General features: G+C 40.3%; 1 protein-coding gene across 1 annotated transcript in view; it reads left to right on the forward strand.

Moving 5' to 3' along the window:
- The window catches only part of shank3a (SH3 and multiple ankyrin repeat domains 3a), a 182,816-nt gene that overhangs the window by 117,787 nt on the left and 44,643 nt on the right, over window positions 1-20,386 (forward strand). The window contains exon 18 of the mRNA XM_085281938.1: window positions 13,900-14,013. Within this exon, the coding sequence (XP_085138064.1) occupies window positions 13,900-14,013 (114 nt within the window). The remainder of the gene's footprint in view (window positions 1-13,899; window positions 14,014-20,386) is intronic.

A 20,386-nucleotide genomic window follows, 5' to 3' on the forward strand; every position in this document is an offset into this window, starting at 1 on the left:
TCTTGACCTCTTCTTGATCAGCTCTGTTTTCTAATGCATGCAGTTACCCTGAAACTTAAAACAATTTTGCAAGAATTAACTATATTTAAGGCATTAAACTAGCAATTAGACTTTAGTCATAGCATAAATGTATACTAAACAACCACAGCACTAAACCCACAGACAGGTGAAGCGAATAACATTGATGTTCTGCTGGGAAACCTTGGATTTTGGCAGTTAGTTGGATGTTATTGATGCATACCACCCACCTAAGTGTTGCTGGAGACCAAATACCTCCTACTGACACAGGAAACCCACAGTGGTACCATCCCAAAGCATTAGCGCTGTCGCAATGAATGGCATATGGTTTTATTCGTTTTTTATCGATAGATGATGATACTGGCAATTTTCTTTGTCGTCGTGGCAGCAATATCCTACTGTTATGGTCCTTCAAGGTTATTGTTATTACTAATGGCCTTAAATTCAACCTCATGTTCACTAGCCAGCCTGAATCACGTGCAGTTTTAGTCAGCACTGAGCATTTTTTTGGCATGTAATGAATTGTGTGCATGGGTGCAGCAATTTATTTATCACAATTGAACACTATCATTCATGTGAAACTGGTCAGTGACTAGTCGGTCAAACGAATAGCTATGTGATTGAAGACTCAGCAGCAAACAATCCATCGTTGATCTATTTAAAAATCAACAGGCAATCAATAGCTAGTCTGCAGCTAATCAATCGCTGCTATATTCTGGTCCTGCTCATCAGTATGTCAAGTGATCCAGATATGTTTTTTTTCTTCAGTATCAATGTGTGTCTCTGTTTTCATTTTAGACTTCCTTTTATTTAATGACAAACAGTATTTTATTTAATATATTTTTCCTTCATTCCTTTAAAATCTAAGCTGGAATTTTATGTGGCTTTGCCCTGGAGGAAGGGAAAAATAGAACCCAAGAAAGACGGTAAATATTAAGGAAGCTGTTCCTTCTATTTTAATCTCCACCTGAGGGTTGATACAGAAGGAGTGAAAGAATGAATAAAAAGCAAATGAACATGAAAGAATAAGAATGTGATGTAGCTTCCCTTCAAGCCTGTGAGGAAGGTAGGGAGGGAGGAGTTGAGATAAGATGAGAAGTGAGAAGGGATCCCTCTGAGTCAGCCTTGGAGTTTTCCTCACTCCTCTCTTCCTGTTCTTCCTCCCACTATAATTTACGACACTCCCACCCTGTTACCTTTTCTCCAGCTTTCTTCCTTTGCTCCACTCCTTCTCCTGTCATTCACAAAAAGCATCCCCCTTCTGTCCATGTTTCTTTATATTTTTTCTTAAACTTGTCAAGTCTTTATTTCTTTCAGTTTCTCTCCCTCTCCATTCCCACCTCTCTCTCTTTCACTCTCAGTGGAATACTCATGAGCTGGAGACTGCACCACTCTCTCACCCTCTTCTAAGCAAAAGAAGTCCTGTGAGGATGAACAGGGCACAGCACATATTTGACTCTTAGCAGTGTGACCATTCCTCTTCCTTGTTATTTATTGGCCCTGTACTCCATTCTGTCTTGTATCTACTCTGGGGTCCACTTGCCCTTTTGCGCACCTCCTTCTTAATTGCTTGCCACCTCTATTCCTTTCTGTGTCCACCTTCATCTTTTTCAGTGTCCATAATTTTCTTCCCCAATCATTTCTTACATTTTTTCCTCTGAGTTTTTAGAAAAGCTACTTAATCTTCATCGTTCCAAGTGTCCTCCCTTCATGCAGTCCCCGTCTCACATATTGCAGGCAATAACTATGTCCCTGTTGCATTTCTATACAAAGTACATGGTCCTCTTTGCTCTTGAGTGTGTGTGTTTGTGAGTGTATGTGTGTGCGTGCACATGTGTTAGCATGTCTCTGGTTGTGTCCTCTTGTTTCATAAAGATGCAACTCTGCTCTCACTCTCTATTACAGAGAACTGAACTGAGGTTTAATAAAGACTGCAGGGATCCAAATCTAATAACAGCTGCACTCTGCTTATTGGAATGCTCTCATTCACCTTCACACACTTTGTTTAATGCACGGACACACTCGCACTCATACACATTGCTATGAAGGCTGAGATATAGTCATATCCTGACTCAGCCAGTTCCTATTTCACATCACATAACATTTATTTAGGCTTTCAGTAATGTTATCAGTGTAACATATCAGTGATGCTTAATGAAGAACAGTTGGATCTTCAGTCGGGGCTATGGGAGCTGTTCCAGTGGCCATATTACAAGTGGAGTTACATTGATGCATTCTGGTACAATACAATACAATGTACACTCACTGACCACTTTATTCAGCTTTTTCAATGTGATAATTGTACTTTTGTTTTCATTTCGTTTTATTGATATTTAGCTTCAAAGGAGCTAAATTTAAAAAAAATCCTTGAGGAATAGTTCTCCAGGCTTGCAATGTTTTGGGGTTTTTTTTTTTGGACATTTGCTGCCTTTTCACGCATTTTCAGTCCAGTCCTTGTACCCGACCATTTTTAGACCATTTTGTTACGCCAATTAACAATGAGCTTAAAAAAAGGCACTTATCTCAAGATTGAACCAGAATGAACAAGTGTTGTGTTGACAGATAACAAGCAATTTAGTAAAGAATCAGTTTTAAATATTTAGATAATTTGTTACAAGCAGCCTGTTGCAAACATTTTCCATTGCTTTAGCTGAATCTTTGAGAAATGCCAACAATAACAGTGTTTGACAGGCATAAAATAGTATTTTTTGCACTAACAAAGTGATTCCCAAAGAGCTGTTAGCTGAAAATTTGGCACATCTTGGCATGGTGAATGGAGAACAAAAGGCAGCCAGCATCCAAAGAAGAGCTTTCAGTGTTCCTCAAAAAGCCTGGAGAACTATTCCCGATGACTACTTAAAGAAATTATAGGAAAACCTGCCTAAGAACGTACAGGTTCATGTTGAAGAATAAAGGTGATCATACCAAATATTGACTTTCAAGGTCATTAGAATTGTACAAGCTTTTATACTGTATTTCCATGTATTTTTGCATGTTTACGTAAATCACTACACCCATTCCCTTTTTTGTATTGGATTGCATGCGGTTTCATCAATGCACCAAATAAAGTGGCCAGGAAGCGTAAATACACTTAAGTCTATTTAGATCAAGTCTTCACATTTGATGCAATTAAAGCTGGACTATTGAAACTGCAAGTCACTTGAAGTTTTTGTCTCACACTCTAGTACCTCCGAACACTGGTGATCAGAATGTGCTTCTCTTAATGCCTAAGATTCACAGAGGAAACAGAATAAAGGAGCACAGCTCATAAAGTGAACAGCAGGGAGCAGCAACAGGATGGTGAAAAAAAATTACAATAGCTTGTGTTTCATCAGAAAGCTCCTAGTTAGAACAGTTTAAATGTAACTGTTATCGACTGTGAAACAAGCTTCTACCAGGCAAAGTGTATTCACTCTGTCTCATGATATTTCTGTCTGTGTCCCTATGCTATTATGCAGCTGTGGCATGTGACAGCAGACATATGCAGACCATCATTTTTAATGTGACTCTTTTAGATATTTGACTGCCTTAATTTATGTTGGCCCAACAACCAGAGTTAATACATGGAGACTTTGAAAGTAAGAGTGAGTTACAGATCACTTTATAGCATACTTAAAAAGAATTATTACTGCAACACTCCAAATAAATTCAGCAACAAATGCAATATTTAATAATGCCATCATACCATTTCATGGAAATCAAGGTGTACTTTGGCTTTGGCAAATCTTCTGCGGCGTTTCTGTCTGAATCAGTGTGAGTGCATCAGTGGCAGAAAGCCATCAGCCTCTCTCAGAACAGCTGCATCCTTTGTCTGCTTCTGTGGGCAAATACAAGAGTTTGACGCAGCACCCCGTTACCTGGGAAACATGTTTGTGTGTGTGTTTTTAAAAATCTACTCATTTCCTCATCATCTGCCATTCACTGATTCATGAAAGCGACTCTCAGTGGTTCGTGTGTGTGTGAGGAGGGGGTGGTTGGTATAACGAGGAACAAAGACAATGAGAGGCAGAGAAACTAAATGAATGACTCAGCTCAAAGCATTAGAATGACACAAATCATGAACTAAAATGAGCTCAATCACTTGCCAGAAACACACTCGAACAGGGGTGCACTGAAGCCAGCAGGAAGGGTGTGTGAAGCGTATAAATAGCTCTGCATCCTCACTGATGCTATTTTTAAACCAGGAGTCGTGACTGTCTTAACGGAGGGCAAAACACAGTCATATCACGAGCAAGAGACAGAACAATACTGTAAGACTTCACCACAGACTTCTTGGACAGTCATGAATAACTAGGCGTCTGTTGAAACATGGCTTTTCCTCTTTGTCAGCTTGCGTATGTCTGGCTCTCATCTCTCTTTGTCACTGCTAAATGCAAGCCTCTGCCTGCCACTTAATTTGCCTTTGTTTCATTCTCGGGTTCTGTTATGCTTTTCTCCTTTTTTGGTCTCACTTCATTTTTAATTTGTATTGTGTTTCTTTAAAGAATTTTTCATTAAAAGGCTGGCGAGGAGCTGCACAGTCTACTGTGGCAAGATGCTTTGAATCCCTACGAGACTTTAAAATATTGTATGTAGAGTACTGTACACTCCACCTGAGCGTATTTAATAGTTAGTCTGTGAATTTTTAAATCTATCAAATGGTAAAATCTGGGGTTTTGCATATACAGTAGCTGAAACACTGTTTAGATCAGGGGTCGGCAACCCTGGGTTGGAAGGGTTAACTGATGGCACGACCATAGCTGGACTGGCCATCGGGCATACTGGGCATCTGCCTAGTGGGCCGATGTGATTTTTCGTTTTTATGGGCCGATGGTTTTTGTTTGTTTATTGTTTTGAGTTACAATAACTCATACTGCGTGCTAGCTAGCATGTTTCTATACAGCTGGGTGGTTGCTATGATGTTACTGATAGTGAACTTTATATTATTCATAAGGTTAGTTAGTAGAGTTGCCAACTGTTCCATAAAAAAATGGAATCGTCCCGCATTCAGAGAAAAGGAACACAGTTTGTCCTGTACTTCAGCTAGAATGGAAAAAGACACAAAGCTGGAGTTATTCTGCATCTTTACGCTGTCAGCTGCCTCTTCTTCTCTCATTCTCTCCCCCTCTCTCACCTGTTGCTACTACAATCATGAAACTAATCAATGATCAGCTGATCGTCTCTCTTGTTTGTTTATCGCCCACTTTGCGCCCGGAAGAGGAAACCAGCGGATGTCGCGCTAAACAACAGCAGCATCTTTAAGCTTGATCAACTGTTGTTAGAATTTATTTAATATTAATTTCTAGTATCAGCTGATGTTTGCTGGAGCCACAGCTGTAAAAGCTGCTGGTCAAGATATCGATTTGGTTATCTGGTGAGAGGGAAACATGAAGATGAAACCAGGAGATGTCCTTACTGAATCATCAGAGCTGTGATGGAGAAACAGGTTTACCTTTTAGGTGACATGAATGAGTTGAAGGGAAGTTATGAACTGTTTCTGAGAGACAAATAACACCAGGATCCTTTTCTAAGTAGCTGACAGCTGGTAACTGTGCAGGGGCGGGTCTAGAAAAGTTTTGCCAGGGGGGCAGGTAGGGCATTAACAGGGAGAGGGGGGCACAAAGAAATACTTTTCTTTCTTATTCTCATTTAAAATGTCTCACTTTTATTAAATAATTATCTGAATCTTACAACCAAAGTTTCTATCCGATGGAAAATGTATAGAAATCATACATATACCAACAAGACAGTGTACATCACTGTCACAACAGCGTTTGTTTTCTTTGTTGTGAGGAGACCATAAATAGCATTTGCATTGTCTGTTTTCTGTTGTTTTTTGTTTCGAAATAGCTGATAACTATTCACTGATAGCTGCCAACATCTGCGAACAAATATAATTCTGTCAAGTTGTTCTATATAGTGTGTAACTGTTCATGTAGAGCGTTATTAAATTTATTGCTAATGCAATCATATGGCACATTGACTTCTGAGGAAATTTTAGACGGCACTCGTCATCAAAAAGGTTGCCGACCCCTGGTTTAGATGTTGCTTCTTTTTTAGACATGTGCCCTCCACCTTTAACCAGCTGTGCCATTCCTCACGTAGTGACAGTATATCCATAGAATTCTTTACTTCAGTGAGTTATTCTGATCAGTAATCCTGTGGCCAAAAGCAGCTCATAGTTGTGAAGGTCAAAGGTAGAAAAGTGAGAATGCAAAAATACTGCAACCTAGAATTAATTAAAAGATTCAGAGAATAGAAGACATTTCTGTAAGCCGGTATTCAGAGACCCTAATAAGCCAGTACTGGGGCATGATTGTGTTGTGGTAATCGCTGCCTGGGCTCAGGAACATTTCTGAACCAGAGGGACCAGAGTTTGTCATGCCATGCATGAAATATAAACTAAATGCAACAAAGCATAAATAGAGAAGATCCAGATTTTCTGTCTCCTCTGGCAGACCTGAGGTGATTTAAGATGATCATCCTGGGCTGACGTGAAAAACTGTACCGTGGGCTGAGTAATAAAAATAAATGTTTTTTGGGGGGAAATGATGGACTCTATAAAGATTAAAAGGACAGTTTAGCTTGTTACAGGTATCAATGCAGAGATAACTGGCACAATTGTGACTGCACCATGAAAGCTGAATGGTTTATACTGGTCTGTAGCATCATGTGTTGTCATCTAGAGAACATCTTTTTCTAGGAAGTATTTGTTTATTTCAGCAAGGCACACAAAATACATTTCACAGCACCACCCACAATGGCTTTAAAGAGTCACAGTGCTAATCAGAACTGCTTGCAGTCAAGACATGTCACCAGCTAAAAATACCAGCCAAATATAAAGCTGTTTGAGAAAAAACAACTGGAACTGGTAAAATATTTTGCTTTCAAAGCTATACCAATTGTTATTGACACAAATTAAGAGGGGATATGCATCCTAGAGTTTACAGAGAATTAACAACGTAACTTTAAGTACATAATTTCACAATATTTCATGTCTCGTGACTTCTTATCCATGCTGTATGTTGTTATAATCTATTGCCATTAAAGTATATTGTATACAAATCATTTCTGATGACACTCCTGTGTAAAGATGAGCTATGAGATTCAGTGAAACATGAAATTGTTGTTTGAGTACAATACTGTAAACAGTTGGTAAAAGAATTTGAAAGCCAGATAAAAGGAGAGTAAAAATGTTTCCTGTCATGCAGATTATGTCAAGTCTTTTTTTCTTTGTTTTGTGTTTTTGTCTGTTGGTTTAAGAAACAAAACAGCAGGTTCTCAGCAGGTGGCCTGTACAGTCACAGTTCCTCAGTGCAGGGTTGGCTTCGGCATTTTAATGCAATCCTGCACGATCACAGTTTGTGAGGTTATTTAGGATTTCAGAAACACTGAGTTATCAGTTCGTGTCTAATCATTTAGCCACCCATAATAACTTATAGAAGAATTAAATGTGATTATTTGGAGAGCACGGTGGCACGGTGGTTAGCACTGTTGCAGCGCAGCAAGAAGGGCCTGAGTTCAATTCCACCATCAAATCTATGTACTTTCCTGTTTTTTGACCATTTCACATACAACATGCATTTTATTATCGATTAAATGAAATCGAAAACGTTTTTGTCATTTTCTCTTGCATGTGCATGCATGTAAGGGTACTTTCACATAAATTTAAACTTCCTTCAGGAGTCACCACAGCAGATCTTCTCCCTCCACACTATCCCTGGCATCTTCTTCTGTCACCAACCCTCTGCATGTCCTCCTTCACTACATCCATGCCTTTGTCTTAAGCAAATAGTAGCACGATTTCCACCAGCACCCTGCTGGCCAACACCATCAGTGACAGTAATTGTTAACTCAGGCCGCGACAGATTCAGTGGGGAAATCTTATTGATTATCCGCATGTTTGATTTGGGATAGATTTTGTGCCAGCTGCCCTTCCTGACACAACCCTCCCCATTTATCCAGGCTTGGGACTTGCACTAGGAGTACACTGCCTTGGGGCTGTGCCTGTAGCTGTGCTTCTTGGACATAAATTTAAATAATCATGATTATTATTACAAATTATGACCATTAGCTTGTCAGTGTGCCCCTCGAGCACTTGGTGCCCTACATACAGTTTGTGAAGAGTGTGTGTATATAGAAAAGCAGCACTGTTTAGACCTCAACCCTGCTGTGTTCCTCTGGGATGAGCAAAGTGAGGTTTCAGTATGACTGTGCAGGGAATTCTACATTGCATATATTCCCCTTTAATGCATCCATCTCCACTTTGTAGATTTAGAGTACCGGTAGTAGCACGGCTTGCAGCTAGTTTCTTAGTGTGAAACCATGTGTGCAGTGGTGTGTTCATGTGAAACTGTGTGTATGAACGAATGTCACCACATGCCACTCACACTGGTTTACCTGTGGAGGTGATTATGACTCAGTGTGGCAGGTCACGCCTAGCAGTCATACAGCTGAGATAGGACTGACCTTTCATCATGCAGTAGAGTGAAAGGCTCATGTCCAGCTGAGGTGTTGATTACAGTGTGTAGCACAGTGTTGTTTATTTAAGCCATGAAAGACCTCCACAGGAAGCAGGACACTGTTTGGGATTTCATAAGTGCATCTAAAGAACCCCAAAGTGAAATTCAACACCAGCAGAGCTCAAAAAAACAGAGAGTCACATTTTGACCAACTGGACTTAAAATGCAAAAAAGGACACGTCTTTTCACTTAATTTATCTTGCACTTGCCCTGACACATTGTAGAGTGAGACAAACACTCTCACACTTATCTAAAACTTGACTGTACAGTAGGGAAGCCTTTTCCGATTGCCGTCTTGAACTGTGGCTCACCATTTGGCAGTTGTAGGAAAGCAGCCTTGTTAATCCAGCGCAGATATGCGCTGTTTGCATTCCTTCCTGTCACCTGGCTTCTGTGTGCCCACATCTGGATCACAGGGACAGCTGTCATTACAGCTTTTACAAGTGACAAAATGTAGTGGCAGTGAAAGGTGGAGGGAACTCACACAGCAGAGAGCTCTGGATGTTATACCAGAGCATGTGCTCGCATGCACTTTTGTTTTGGTGTTTGTAACGTAGTACACACACACGTTTTTTGTGCCCCATGTAAACAAAATCCAGTAACCGTGATATCTGTAGTACTAGTTCTGTTAAAAGCATGGTACCATTTAACACTTTAATTGCCAAATATTACTAGCACTAGCTATATAAATATAATAGCTATAGCTTTTATTATTAAAGGTGCTAGAGAGTTAATGAGATTTTGTTTAAAACAAATTTTTTATCCTCTCTATTTAAACAAATTAGCAAGCATGGCATGCATTTAATTACATCTATGCTTGTGCACACATTTTTGTCACTAATCTTTCTTTATTTCACTTACAAGCAATCAGTTGGATTGATTTCAGATTTCATAGTGGCTGGGGCGTGATTAAAGTTCAGCAAAGAAAGATGATTGCATATACAGTGGGGCAAAAAAGTATTTAGTCAGCCACCGATTGTGCAAGTTCCCCCACTTAAAATGATGACAGAGGTCAGTAATTTGCACCAGAGGTACACTTCAACTGTGAGAGACAGAATGTGAAAAAAAAATCCATGAATCCACATGGTAGGATTTGTAAAGAATTTATTCGTAAATCAGGGTGGAAAATAAGTATTTGGTCAATAACAAAAATACAACTCAATACTTTGTAACATAACCTTTGTTGGCAATAACAGAGGTCAAACGTTTACTATAGGTCTTTACCAGGTTTGCACACACAGTAGCTGGTATTTTGGCCCATTCCTCCATGCAGATCTTCTCGAGAGCAGTGATGTTTTGGGGCTGTCGCCGAGCAACACGGACTTTCAACTCCCGCCACAGATTTTCTATGGGGTTGAGGTCTGGAGACTGGCTAGGCCACTCCAGGACTTTCAAATGCTTCTTACGGAGCCACTCCTTTGTTGCCTGGGCGGTGTGTTTTGGATCATTGTCATGTTGGAAGACCCAGCCTCGTTTCATCTTCAAAGTTCTCACTGATGGAAGGAGGTTTTGGCTCAAAATCTCACGATACATGGCCCCATTCATTCTGTCCTTAACACGGATCAGTCGTCCTGTCCCCTTGGCAGAAAAACAGCCCCATAGCATGATGTTTCCACCCCCATGCTTCACAGTAGGTATGGTGTTCTTGGGATGCAACTCAGTATTCTTCTTCCTCCAAACACGACGAGTTGAGTTTATACCAAAAAGTTCTACTTTGGTTTCATCTGACCACATGACATTCTCCCAATCCTCTGCTGTATCATCCATGTGCTCTCTGGCAAACTTCAGACGGGCCTGGACATGCACTGGCTTCAGCAGCGGAACACGTCTGGCACTGCGGGATTTGATTCCCTGCCGTTGTAATGTGTTACTGATGGTGACCTTTGTTACTTTGGTCCCAGCTCTCTGCAGGTCATTCACCAGGTCCCCCCGTGTGGTTCTGGGATCTTTGCTCACCGTTCTCATGATCATTTTGACCCCACGGGATGAGATCTTGCGTGGAGTCCCAGATCGAGGGAGATTATCAGTGGTCTTGTATGTCTTCCATTTTCTGATGATTGCTCCCACAGTTGATTTTTTCACACCAAGCTGCTTGCCTATTGTAGATTCACTCTTCCCAGTCTGGTGCAGGTCTACAATACTTTTCCTGGTGTCCTTCGAAAGCTCTTTGGTCTTGGCCATGGCGGAGTTTGGAGTCTGACTGTTTGAGACTGTGGACAGGTGTCTTTTATACAGATGATGAGTTCAAACAGGTGCCATTCATACAGGTAACGAGTGGGGGACAGAAAAGCTTCTTACAGAGGACGTTACAGGTCTGTGAGAGCCAGAGATTTTCCTTGTTTGAGGTGACCAAATACTTATTTTCCACCCTGATTTACGAATAAATTCTTTACAAATCCCACCATGTGAATTCATGGATTTTTTTCTTTCACATTCTGTCTCTCACAGTTGAAGTGTACCTCTGGTGCAAATTACTGACCTCTGTCATCATTTTAAGTGGGGGAACTTGCACAATCGGTGGCTGACTAAATACTTTTTTGCCCCACTGTACACTGGCAAACATGCAGTGTATATATATATATATATATATATATATATATATATATATATATATAAACAGTGAATTTTTCTTATAGTCTCAGACTGGTCGATTCAGTCTGTGTTCTGACCAGAAATAGATTAGTAGTGTGGTATAAGAGAGTGAGGGAATTAAGTGAGGGCGGCCTCAAAGATCAATCAGAGGTCTCACCTTTTCTTTCATTTCTGTCATTGGGGAACAGAAAGCACAGCCAGCACCTGTCTATTGCAGCGACATGATTACAGTATAGGCAGGCACATTGTCAGAGACAAAAGGGTGGATGGAGGTGATAGCTGGGAAATTATTCAGAAGCTCGGAGAACGAAAGACTCGTATAGTAGAGAGAGAATAAAGGGTTTGAGCATGGAAAAAGGAGACAGAGTAAGTCTGTTCTCAGGAGACAGGTGGGGTAAAGTTGTGTTAAGCTGAGATCAGAGAGGGGGATCAGTCCACGCATCCTCTGTGTGCTGAGTGTCATGTTTTTTACAGCAGGGAGTGGGGAGTCAATAAACAGCTGTTCCTTCCTCCTCCACATCGCTTTCGTCTAGTGAGTAAGTGAATGTTGAGCCTGAAAGAAGCAGCTTTTAGAGGGGTTACATGTGTATACAAGTGAAGAGGCAGATTTTTTACAAAAATATGGGATAACCATACCATCATCATAATATTATTATGGAAACTAAGAGCAGCACAGTGGTATTGTGATTAGCACTGTCGCCTCCTGGGTTTCGACATTTCAGTTCGGTTCAGTTCAATTCTGCTTTTGAATGTAGGTTTATTTATATAACACCAAATCATAGCAACTGTTGCCCCAGAGTGCCTTATACTCAAAGGTAAAGACTTACAATATTCTTGAGAAAACCCCAGCAATCTAATGACCCCTTAGAGCAACCGTCTTGAGATGGTAGGAAGGAAAATCTCCCTTTTAACAGGAAGAAACCTCCAGCAGAACCAGGCTCAGTGAGGTTCAGTCATCTGCCTTGACCATTTGGGTGGTGGGGAGAAAGGAGAGTATAGGGAGACAGGACAAAAGACAGACTAACAAAGAGAAAAATTTAATGGCATGCTGCAGTGGTAGCACGTGGGACGTGAGTAGAGAATAGGTGCTCAGTGTTCTCTACTAACAGTATTACTGGAGGCCAAGGTAATGTCATCCAAAATAAGAATATCCTTTCTAAGATTTTTTTAGGAAAAAAACTTGGTTTTGTCTGAATTTGAGAGAAGAAAATTATGGAACACCCAGGCCTTTATATCTTTGAGTCATGCACATAGTTGAACAAATTGCTTTGTCATCCTTCTTCATAGATAGATATAGCTGAGTATCATCTGCGTAGCAGTCAAAATATATACAGTTTTACACTGCCTGAACCCTGTGGAACTCACATGTATAGAAGACTCCCCATTTACATGAACACATTTAATGTAAATGCTCTGAAAGTTTCAAAGATTTCAGAGCATTTCCTTTAATGACTTTTCTAATGCCGGGCTCTAATCTGTGATAGACTGGTGACCTGCCCAGGGTGTACCATGCTTCATGCTCTATCACACACACAGGATAGGCTCCACCACACCTTGGAGCCCAATAGTATTATGAAAACTAATACATTATCTAGTTAACTAAACTTTACCTTTCCCAGAGGAGAAAATAACAACATTCGAGAAAGTCTGCTTTAAAATTAAAACAAAAAGTTTAATTTAACAGGGTTGGTTTAAACATCAAACAGTGTACTGAAGCACAGTTTTCCACTCTGGTCTGCTGCAGCCCATGTGCCTCTGAACATATAGTAAAAAAATAAATAAACTGGGGGTTGGGGGTCAGTGGGGGATTTCTGTAGATCTAGGCCTAGTAAGTCAAATAAGTCATTGAGAAAATGTGTTTTTTTGTTTGTTTGGGGGTTTTTTGCAAGATACAGAAAGGAATCCTGTGAATGACTGATATTTGAACATTTACTATCATTTCAGTCCAGCTGGCTGCTTCTCAAAGTGCCCCAGGTTACACCACCATGACATGTCCCCATGCCAGAGTGGAATATAGTTGGAGGAAGCAGACTACATCATTTAGCAAACTGTCTGCTGGCTGCAACATCACACTGGCGTATCCTAGCAACCAGTTTAGAAGAAGGGCTCACTCAGGCAAAGCTTCAGTTCCACCTGGTGATCTCTGAGGAGCGTGTGTGCGTGTGTTTGTGTCCGTGTGTGTGTCTGTTGGCTTGCTGGGATAATGGATGAGTGTTGTAGAAATGAGTGTGCTGGCTCAGTCCTGCAGGGAAGATCAATATCAACTATACATTCATCTCTAATTACCACAGCAGAACTTAGAAGGGATCTCTTTCTTTTTCCTTCCCGCCCTCTTGTTCTCTTTCACAACCTCTACTTGGTCCTTTTTTTTTCGCCTTTTATTAACTCCCACTTCTTTTTTATCATTCCTTTCCTCTGTTTTAAAATATCAGTTTGTCCCTCTACTTAGTTACTGGTATGAGGGGGAATGAAAATATGTTGCCCTTGGTGTGGTACATAAGTTACAGACCAGTATTTCTGCTTCCCAATTTCTTCTCTTTGTGTCAGTGGACTTCGTGTCGGTGTGTGTTTGTGAAACAAAGTCTTTCACTCCTGTCCTTTCTTCCCATTCCCTGTGTGCACACTTCATTGTGTAATTTATGAAGAAAGAACACAAAAAAACTAAATACCCAGTTGGTTATGTGGCCCTTTGTCCTTTTTGTTCCCTTTCCCAAGACTCCACAACCTCACAATGATGACAGCTAAGGCTCATTTAATGAAATGTCCCCATACTCTCTCTCTTTGTCAGTGCTCAGCATTGGGGAAGGAGGTTTCTGGGAAGGCACAGTCAAAGGGAGGACAGGATGGTTCCCAGCAGACTGTGTGGAAGAAGTGCAGATGAGACAATACGATCCACGACTAGGTAAGACATCTACATGCACACTGACCCATACATGCATGTGCATACTGTGCAGTGATGGTGTCAGAGTCTGGCAAGTTATTATAATCTTGCTCTAATGGTCAGAGTCCTGTGTAGCTCTCTTTGTGGAAACAATAGTGTAACATCTGTGTCTCTGTGTTGTAATCATCAATTAGTTGGAAATACCCTGAAACCAGAAATGAAAAAAGGTGCACTATAAATTAATTGGCAATTACATTTTTTAAATTGACTATAAACTGCTTTCATTCTAATCACTTTCTTGATTTTTTTTATCATTTAAAATTTCAGGCTTATTAATTAAACGCCTGTGCCAACTATAGAAATTCTGTCAAAAAAATATCTCTCCTGTAACCATCGCCTGCTGCCTAAAATTAAATATTGATCTTAATGATAAATTCTGAGAGGATTTAAATAATTTGGGGAATACTGAACAGCAAAAGCCAAAGTAATAATGATATTTTTTATACATGTGTCCACAAAAAGCATCACCCACCTCTGGCAGTGTAAATACAGTGTTAAGGAGCAATAGTTACAGAGAGGATACTTGGGCTGAAATGGGTTAGTCACTGAATCCACTTTGACTTCAGGTTGGCCATATTTTTGCTGCATGTCAGTCCCCTGCTGTCTGTATGTCTACCCTGCACTTTGTAAATAAATGCAAAAATAAAGCCCGTGTTTGTTGAGGCAAGGGTTTTAAGCACCCAGTTGTACTTCAGAATTATACTTCAAAAGTAAAATTTGCAAATAAATAAGTAATAACAAATAGTAAAAAGTTTATTTGTTCCAGATTCCCAACTGTTGCAAATATTTACAGCTGCTTTGACAGTAAAACTGTATCATCAATAAAATATTCTTACAGTAGCAGCTGAGGTAAATCTCTTGAAAATGTCTAGGCTGCCTGGAAAGACGGTTATGCCGATGCCGGAGACAGTATACTGGCAACAGAGTACTTAAATCTAACCTTCCCTTTTCATTAGTTGACATTTGACTGTTGAGTTATCCACCAAAGATTTTCAAGCTTTTAGGGGCACTTGATTAGTGCATAATTAAATGCAGGTGTACTGCAAAGCCTGAATGGTTTAGCCTGCATTAGAACATGTAGTCAGGGTTTGGATCAGAGGAAAATTCTCATGAAATTTAGCAGTCGACTACAAGTTAATGGAAAATACTTCCTGTATATTTTCCTTCTTTTTATAAAAGGTTTGCTTTTAATTTTCAGTCTTAAAAAGTGTAAAAGCATTGTGTAATAGAGCTGTATGTGAATGATGTGTTATCATTTGTGGAAAGCCCACATGAACAAAAACATACATAAGCATTAGTGGTGACAGACCTAGTTTAGTAAATTAGAGTTTAAGTAGTATTTCATGCTTATCTATTAGTTTTGTTAAATAATTAACCAAAACTTTGAAAATTGGTTTTGTATGGGAGTTTTATGGAGGTGAATAATTCAAACACGTGTAGCCAAACATCTTTTAGTCTCTGTAGTGACACTTGTTGTGGCTGAAGGATTCATGTTTTCAGACTGTCAGTTGGTACATCAGTCATATAGGCCAGGATCACACTGAGCTCACAAAACGTGTTTTGCTAACCATGATGAAATTTCACTCAAATGTCTAGTGGGGGAGGATGATAACATAAAGATCTTCTATATCCAAAAGGTCAAAGGTGAAGTCTGCAGAGAAGTAGATTTAAACAGTAAATCGATTGTTTCATAGAGGCTCACAGCCACAAAGGGATAATTCTAGAAAGAAATCACTTTCACTCCAATTACCCCAAAATGCACACAACAGATTAATAGTCAGCATTTAGCTGGTGTTTGTATTGTTTCATTTGTTTGGCTGCCCATTTTTGTACTAGTTTATAAATGTCTTAATTGATACTGAGGTGGCTATTCTCGACATCAGATTGTCAGTGTTGGGAAGGTTTAGTCTGCTTTCTGTTTGCTGAAAGTCTAGTCTGTCTCACAGATGTCAGACACTGTTAACCTGCAGTTCTCTCAAGTAATCTGCTGACGACTGGATCGCTTTGTTTTTAAGAATCCTTTCTTATCATTATTTATTGACCTTTACATAAACTCATTGGTCTTGAGGAATACAAGCAAGTTTTTAAAAGCTGAAAAATAGTCTACCAGTAAAATGTATTGCAGTAGTATGGTAATGGAATGCATTGCTGTTTGGCTGTAACACACGGAAATGATACAGGAACAATAAATAAACAAGACCACCTAACAGTAAAGCAGCTCCTGCCCTGCAGTAGGTAATAAAATGGTGTAAAACTTCTATATTTTTTGGCATGCCATTTTGTGTGCTTCATAATTGACCTTCACATCCATGTTGCAGCATTTAAAGACAACATTGTAAACTTTTCAAACAACTCAGAGTACTTCAGATTAATGTGAACGCATCTCCATTTAGACTGTCGTTTAATTAGCAGCTGGCACATTTCGTTTAGTGCAGTCCCAGGGGGAACAACATGTGCAGTGGGGTTGCTGGATTCAAATTTTTGTGCAGCATCATAAACAAATATCATGGAAACCATCTGGTCACTGGGTGAAAACGTTTACCTTGGCATAAAAGGCTGCAGCAGGTTCATAGAGTGGAAATAAGGCAAGGGCATTTTTGGTTGTGAATATCATCCCCTTCCTTGTGTGTTAGTCGTGCGTCTCCTGGGGCCTATTTCTGGAGCAGCTGGGGAATTTTCTTTTTTTAAAGGGGTTGTTGAGGGATTGAGGTTACCTCAGAGTAGGTGTGGAGTGATGAGAAAGGGCGGAATCTCTAAATACTCCATTTAAATGCATTGTGAGAAAAAGATAGGGGAAGGTGGGAAAGAAAGGGCCAGATAGCAAGGGAGACGGATGGTGGAGCATACTCTAAAAGACAGCAAAGTGGAGATGGCAGAGCGTGTCTTTCAGAGAGGAGGAAAAGAGGGAGGAGGGGGGGGGATCTGAATCTCAGTCCCACTCACTCATAAATCCTAAAAAACTCAGTACCTAGAAGCCCTTTTTAGAGATTTGAAGTGATGTCTACCTTCCCCACCAGTAAATAGTTCTTTTTCTTTTATTTAACCGGATGCTAATAATTATATTTGCCTATAATTATATAAATGAAAATAAATTATGAAGTACAAGACAGGCATTTGATATATCAGTGATTAACATACAATTTCTGAATCTACTGAAGCATTTCAAAACTAATCTCATCCTCATCCCTAGATTCATGTGCAGTACAACAGCAAGACAACACAAGATGACATAGTAACACACACTGGGACACACTACAACACCCACAGTGGGTTGTTTATCTGAAGGCAGCCACTCAGGCATCACTGACAGTAAGGGCAATATGTCTCGGCCTAGTGAAGCAGGAAAGACAGCCCTGTCTACAATTAAGTAACCCAAATACCATTATACACGCTCCCTTTCTCTCTGCTCCACTGTGCCATGAGTCGTGAGGTCTAAACTCGAAAAAAAGCCCCCATCACTTCTCTGTTTCTTCTGAGAGGTTTGAAAGAGCAGTGCAGATGGAGGGAAAAGAAAAAATGATGTTGAATGGAAAAAAAGGAGTAGTTTAAGTCTGGGATGGAGGATGTGAAAACAGAGGGAGAAAGTGTGAATGACCATGTGACAGTTTAAGCCATCACCGACTCTCTGGCTGTTATCTGTCACCACATGGCTCTCTGCTCTCAGCATGGAAGGAGCTACCTGCAGCCAGCAGTTCATCTTCAACCAGTGCTCAAGGGGACAGAGAGAGGGAAGTGAGACAAAGGCTGAGTGTAGAAGTCAAAGAGGGAAACAAAAGCAATAGGAAGACCAAAATATTGATTGGATTGATCTACGGGGCCCCAGTAGTCTCGTGTGTCTGTTTGTCAGTGGGTTGTACTGTGTCAGTGTGTTGTTATTTTTCGGGTTAAAAAACAAAACTTGGAAAAGGAAAGGACTTTGTTTTCCAGCGCTGCTGAGAGCCTTGAATCATTTCAGTAAGCAGTAAGCAACTCCCCCTCCCACATACACACACAGATGCTGCTGGCCTGTATCAGGGGGTTAATAGTAGATGTTTACCCGTGTTAATGGAGGGAATAATGATATGAGTATGAACTGCTTTTCCCTTTCTAATGATGCTAACAAATTACCACGCCACTCATTTTTAGCAGTGGTACTGTTAATCTGTTGGCTACCATCTGTTGGGCTCCTACAACCCACCAGCCTAAAGACCCCACCCACCATCCTGCTATCCCCAAACGAGAAATCAACATGCAATAACCAAAAAGACAAGTTGTCCCTAATGGTAAATGAAACAGAGAGTTGTTTTTGATCAGCCTCATTTTCTATTATATTAGCCTTAATTTTCTTTTTTGCTGCCCTGCAGTGTCAAGTGTCCTTAAGGAATTAGAGGCACACGCGCTCACAGGGGATAAAATGCACATTTTTCTCATTGATGGGATAAGCAAGGGCACATTTTTCAGCGGTTTTATATCTTAACAAGCGTGCAAAGTTTTATTTCTTTTCTTTTAGTGCTCATTCACTCCATTCCCTTGCTCTCCTCACACCGCGGCACAGTTGAATGACTCACAGCCGCATGAATCAGCCCAGTCAGATCCAGCCTGAGCTATTTTTAGCCTGCCCATTAAGAAGTTTTGGAGTGTGTCTGCACTCCCCTAGAATGCTTAAACATCAGTGTTGCTGCGGCAGCTGAGACTGACATGAACAGAGCATCACGGAGGGTAGGGTGGAAGAGAGAGGGGTAAGGAGCGATAGGGAGGTAGTGCAATGGACTGGAGAGGAATCACACAGGAAGTCATCTGGTCACAAGTGTGGAATTTTCAGCGCAATTTCCCCTTTGTAGCTCGGTTCTGCAGGCATATCTGAGGTGCAACGGCAATACTGTAATTATCTGTGTCTGCTTATTGACAGTGTTTGACAGAGGTGGGACCAAGTCATTGTTTTGCAAGTCTCAAGTAAGTCTCAAGTCTTTATCCTCAAGTCTCAAGTCAAGTCTCAAGTAATGTCAGGCAAGTCAGAGTCGAGTCTCAAGTCACTGGTGTAAAAGTCCGAGTCAAGTCACAAGTCTGAAACTTTGAATTTCAAGTCCTTTCGAGTCTTTAAAAAAAAAACAACGAAAAAATAATGTTGCAGTTATGCTAAATATAAATATTAGACCATGTAATTTTAAAATCTGTGTTTTTCTCAACACATGACAAAATAGTGAACTTAGAAAATATACACAAATTGTGAAATTGCACCTCTTTAAAATGCAGCTCAATTAAACCTAGCTCCAAGAATAATTTTCACCGACAGTTCTGAGATAAGCTGCATGTTATTCTTGGATGCGGTTGTAGGACCGGCTTTAAAATCGCATGACAAAAATATCATACACATTAAAAAAAAACTGTATCACCAACATAGCCTGGACAACATTTGCTAGTTAGATGAAGTCAGCTATCTCATCTTAGCATATTTATATGCATATTTATAATCATACGGTTCTTGGAGTGAGTGCATACACTCATGAAGTTTAGTAACTTCAGGTCACTGCAACAAGCCCAGGTACAGTTTACCGACAGATGGGTGCAGGACCTTGAAACGCACCGTGTCGAACGAAAGACCATCGTACGTATCATAAGTTTACCAGTCTCACAAATCGTCGTCATAAATACACATTCCTTAACCGTTTATTAATAGGACCTTTGAGCTCAACGGTAATTAATTAGTAGTGGAAATAATTTCTGGTAGCATCACAGAAATGTAGCAGTGACAACAATATTGTATGCTGTAATCGTACTGGGCAATTAGTGATACAAAAAACCTGTTTTATCCTGTGAATAAAAGCATATGTTTTTGTCAATGTACCATAATAACAGAAGCGAAACGCAATATTGTGTCAGGACAATTCACTATTTATGCACAATAAATAAAGGAGCATAGCGCGACAATTTCTGTTCAGCGCCAGACTTGCTTGTAACCTATATCACCAATTATGTTATGAAAATGACGCATTAACTACAACAGCAGACTGACCTTCGTGTAAATGCTTGGAGCAGACTAACCTGTGAGCTGGAGGGTTCTGGGACGTTATATTTGATCTTTGAATGGCTGCAATCCAGGCCATCCGTCGCATCTTTGTTACTTCGGAAACATGGCTTGAACAATTTCTCTTCAACGACATAATCCGATAACAACCGATCTCTTTACCCGTCGGCTTCCCGTGGCTGTCATGCGACCGGCTATTGCAGTTAATAATACAACGGCTTCTTGACATTTTTGTGTTTCTTTTTATCGCTGTATAACTGATTTTAATTGAAAGCCTGCGTGCGCTAGTACCGCTTGCCACGAGTTCCCAGAATCCTTTGCGGTTCTACC

The sequence above is a fragment of the Mchenga conophoros genome, linkage group LG7 (assembly GCF_057382185.1).
Source record: "Mchenga conophoros isolate Kocher_MC1m ecotype Shallow Benthic linkage group LG7, M_conophoros_male_GT1.1, whole genome shotgun sequence".
NCBI classification, from domain to species: Eukaryota; Metazoa; Chordata; class Actinopteri; order Cichliformes; family Cichlidae; genus Mchenga; species Mchenga conophoros.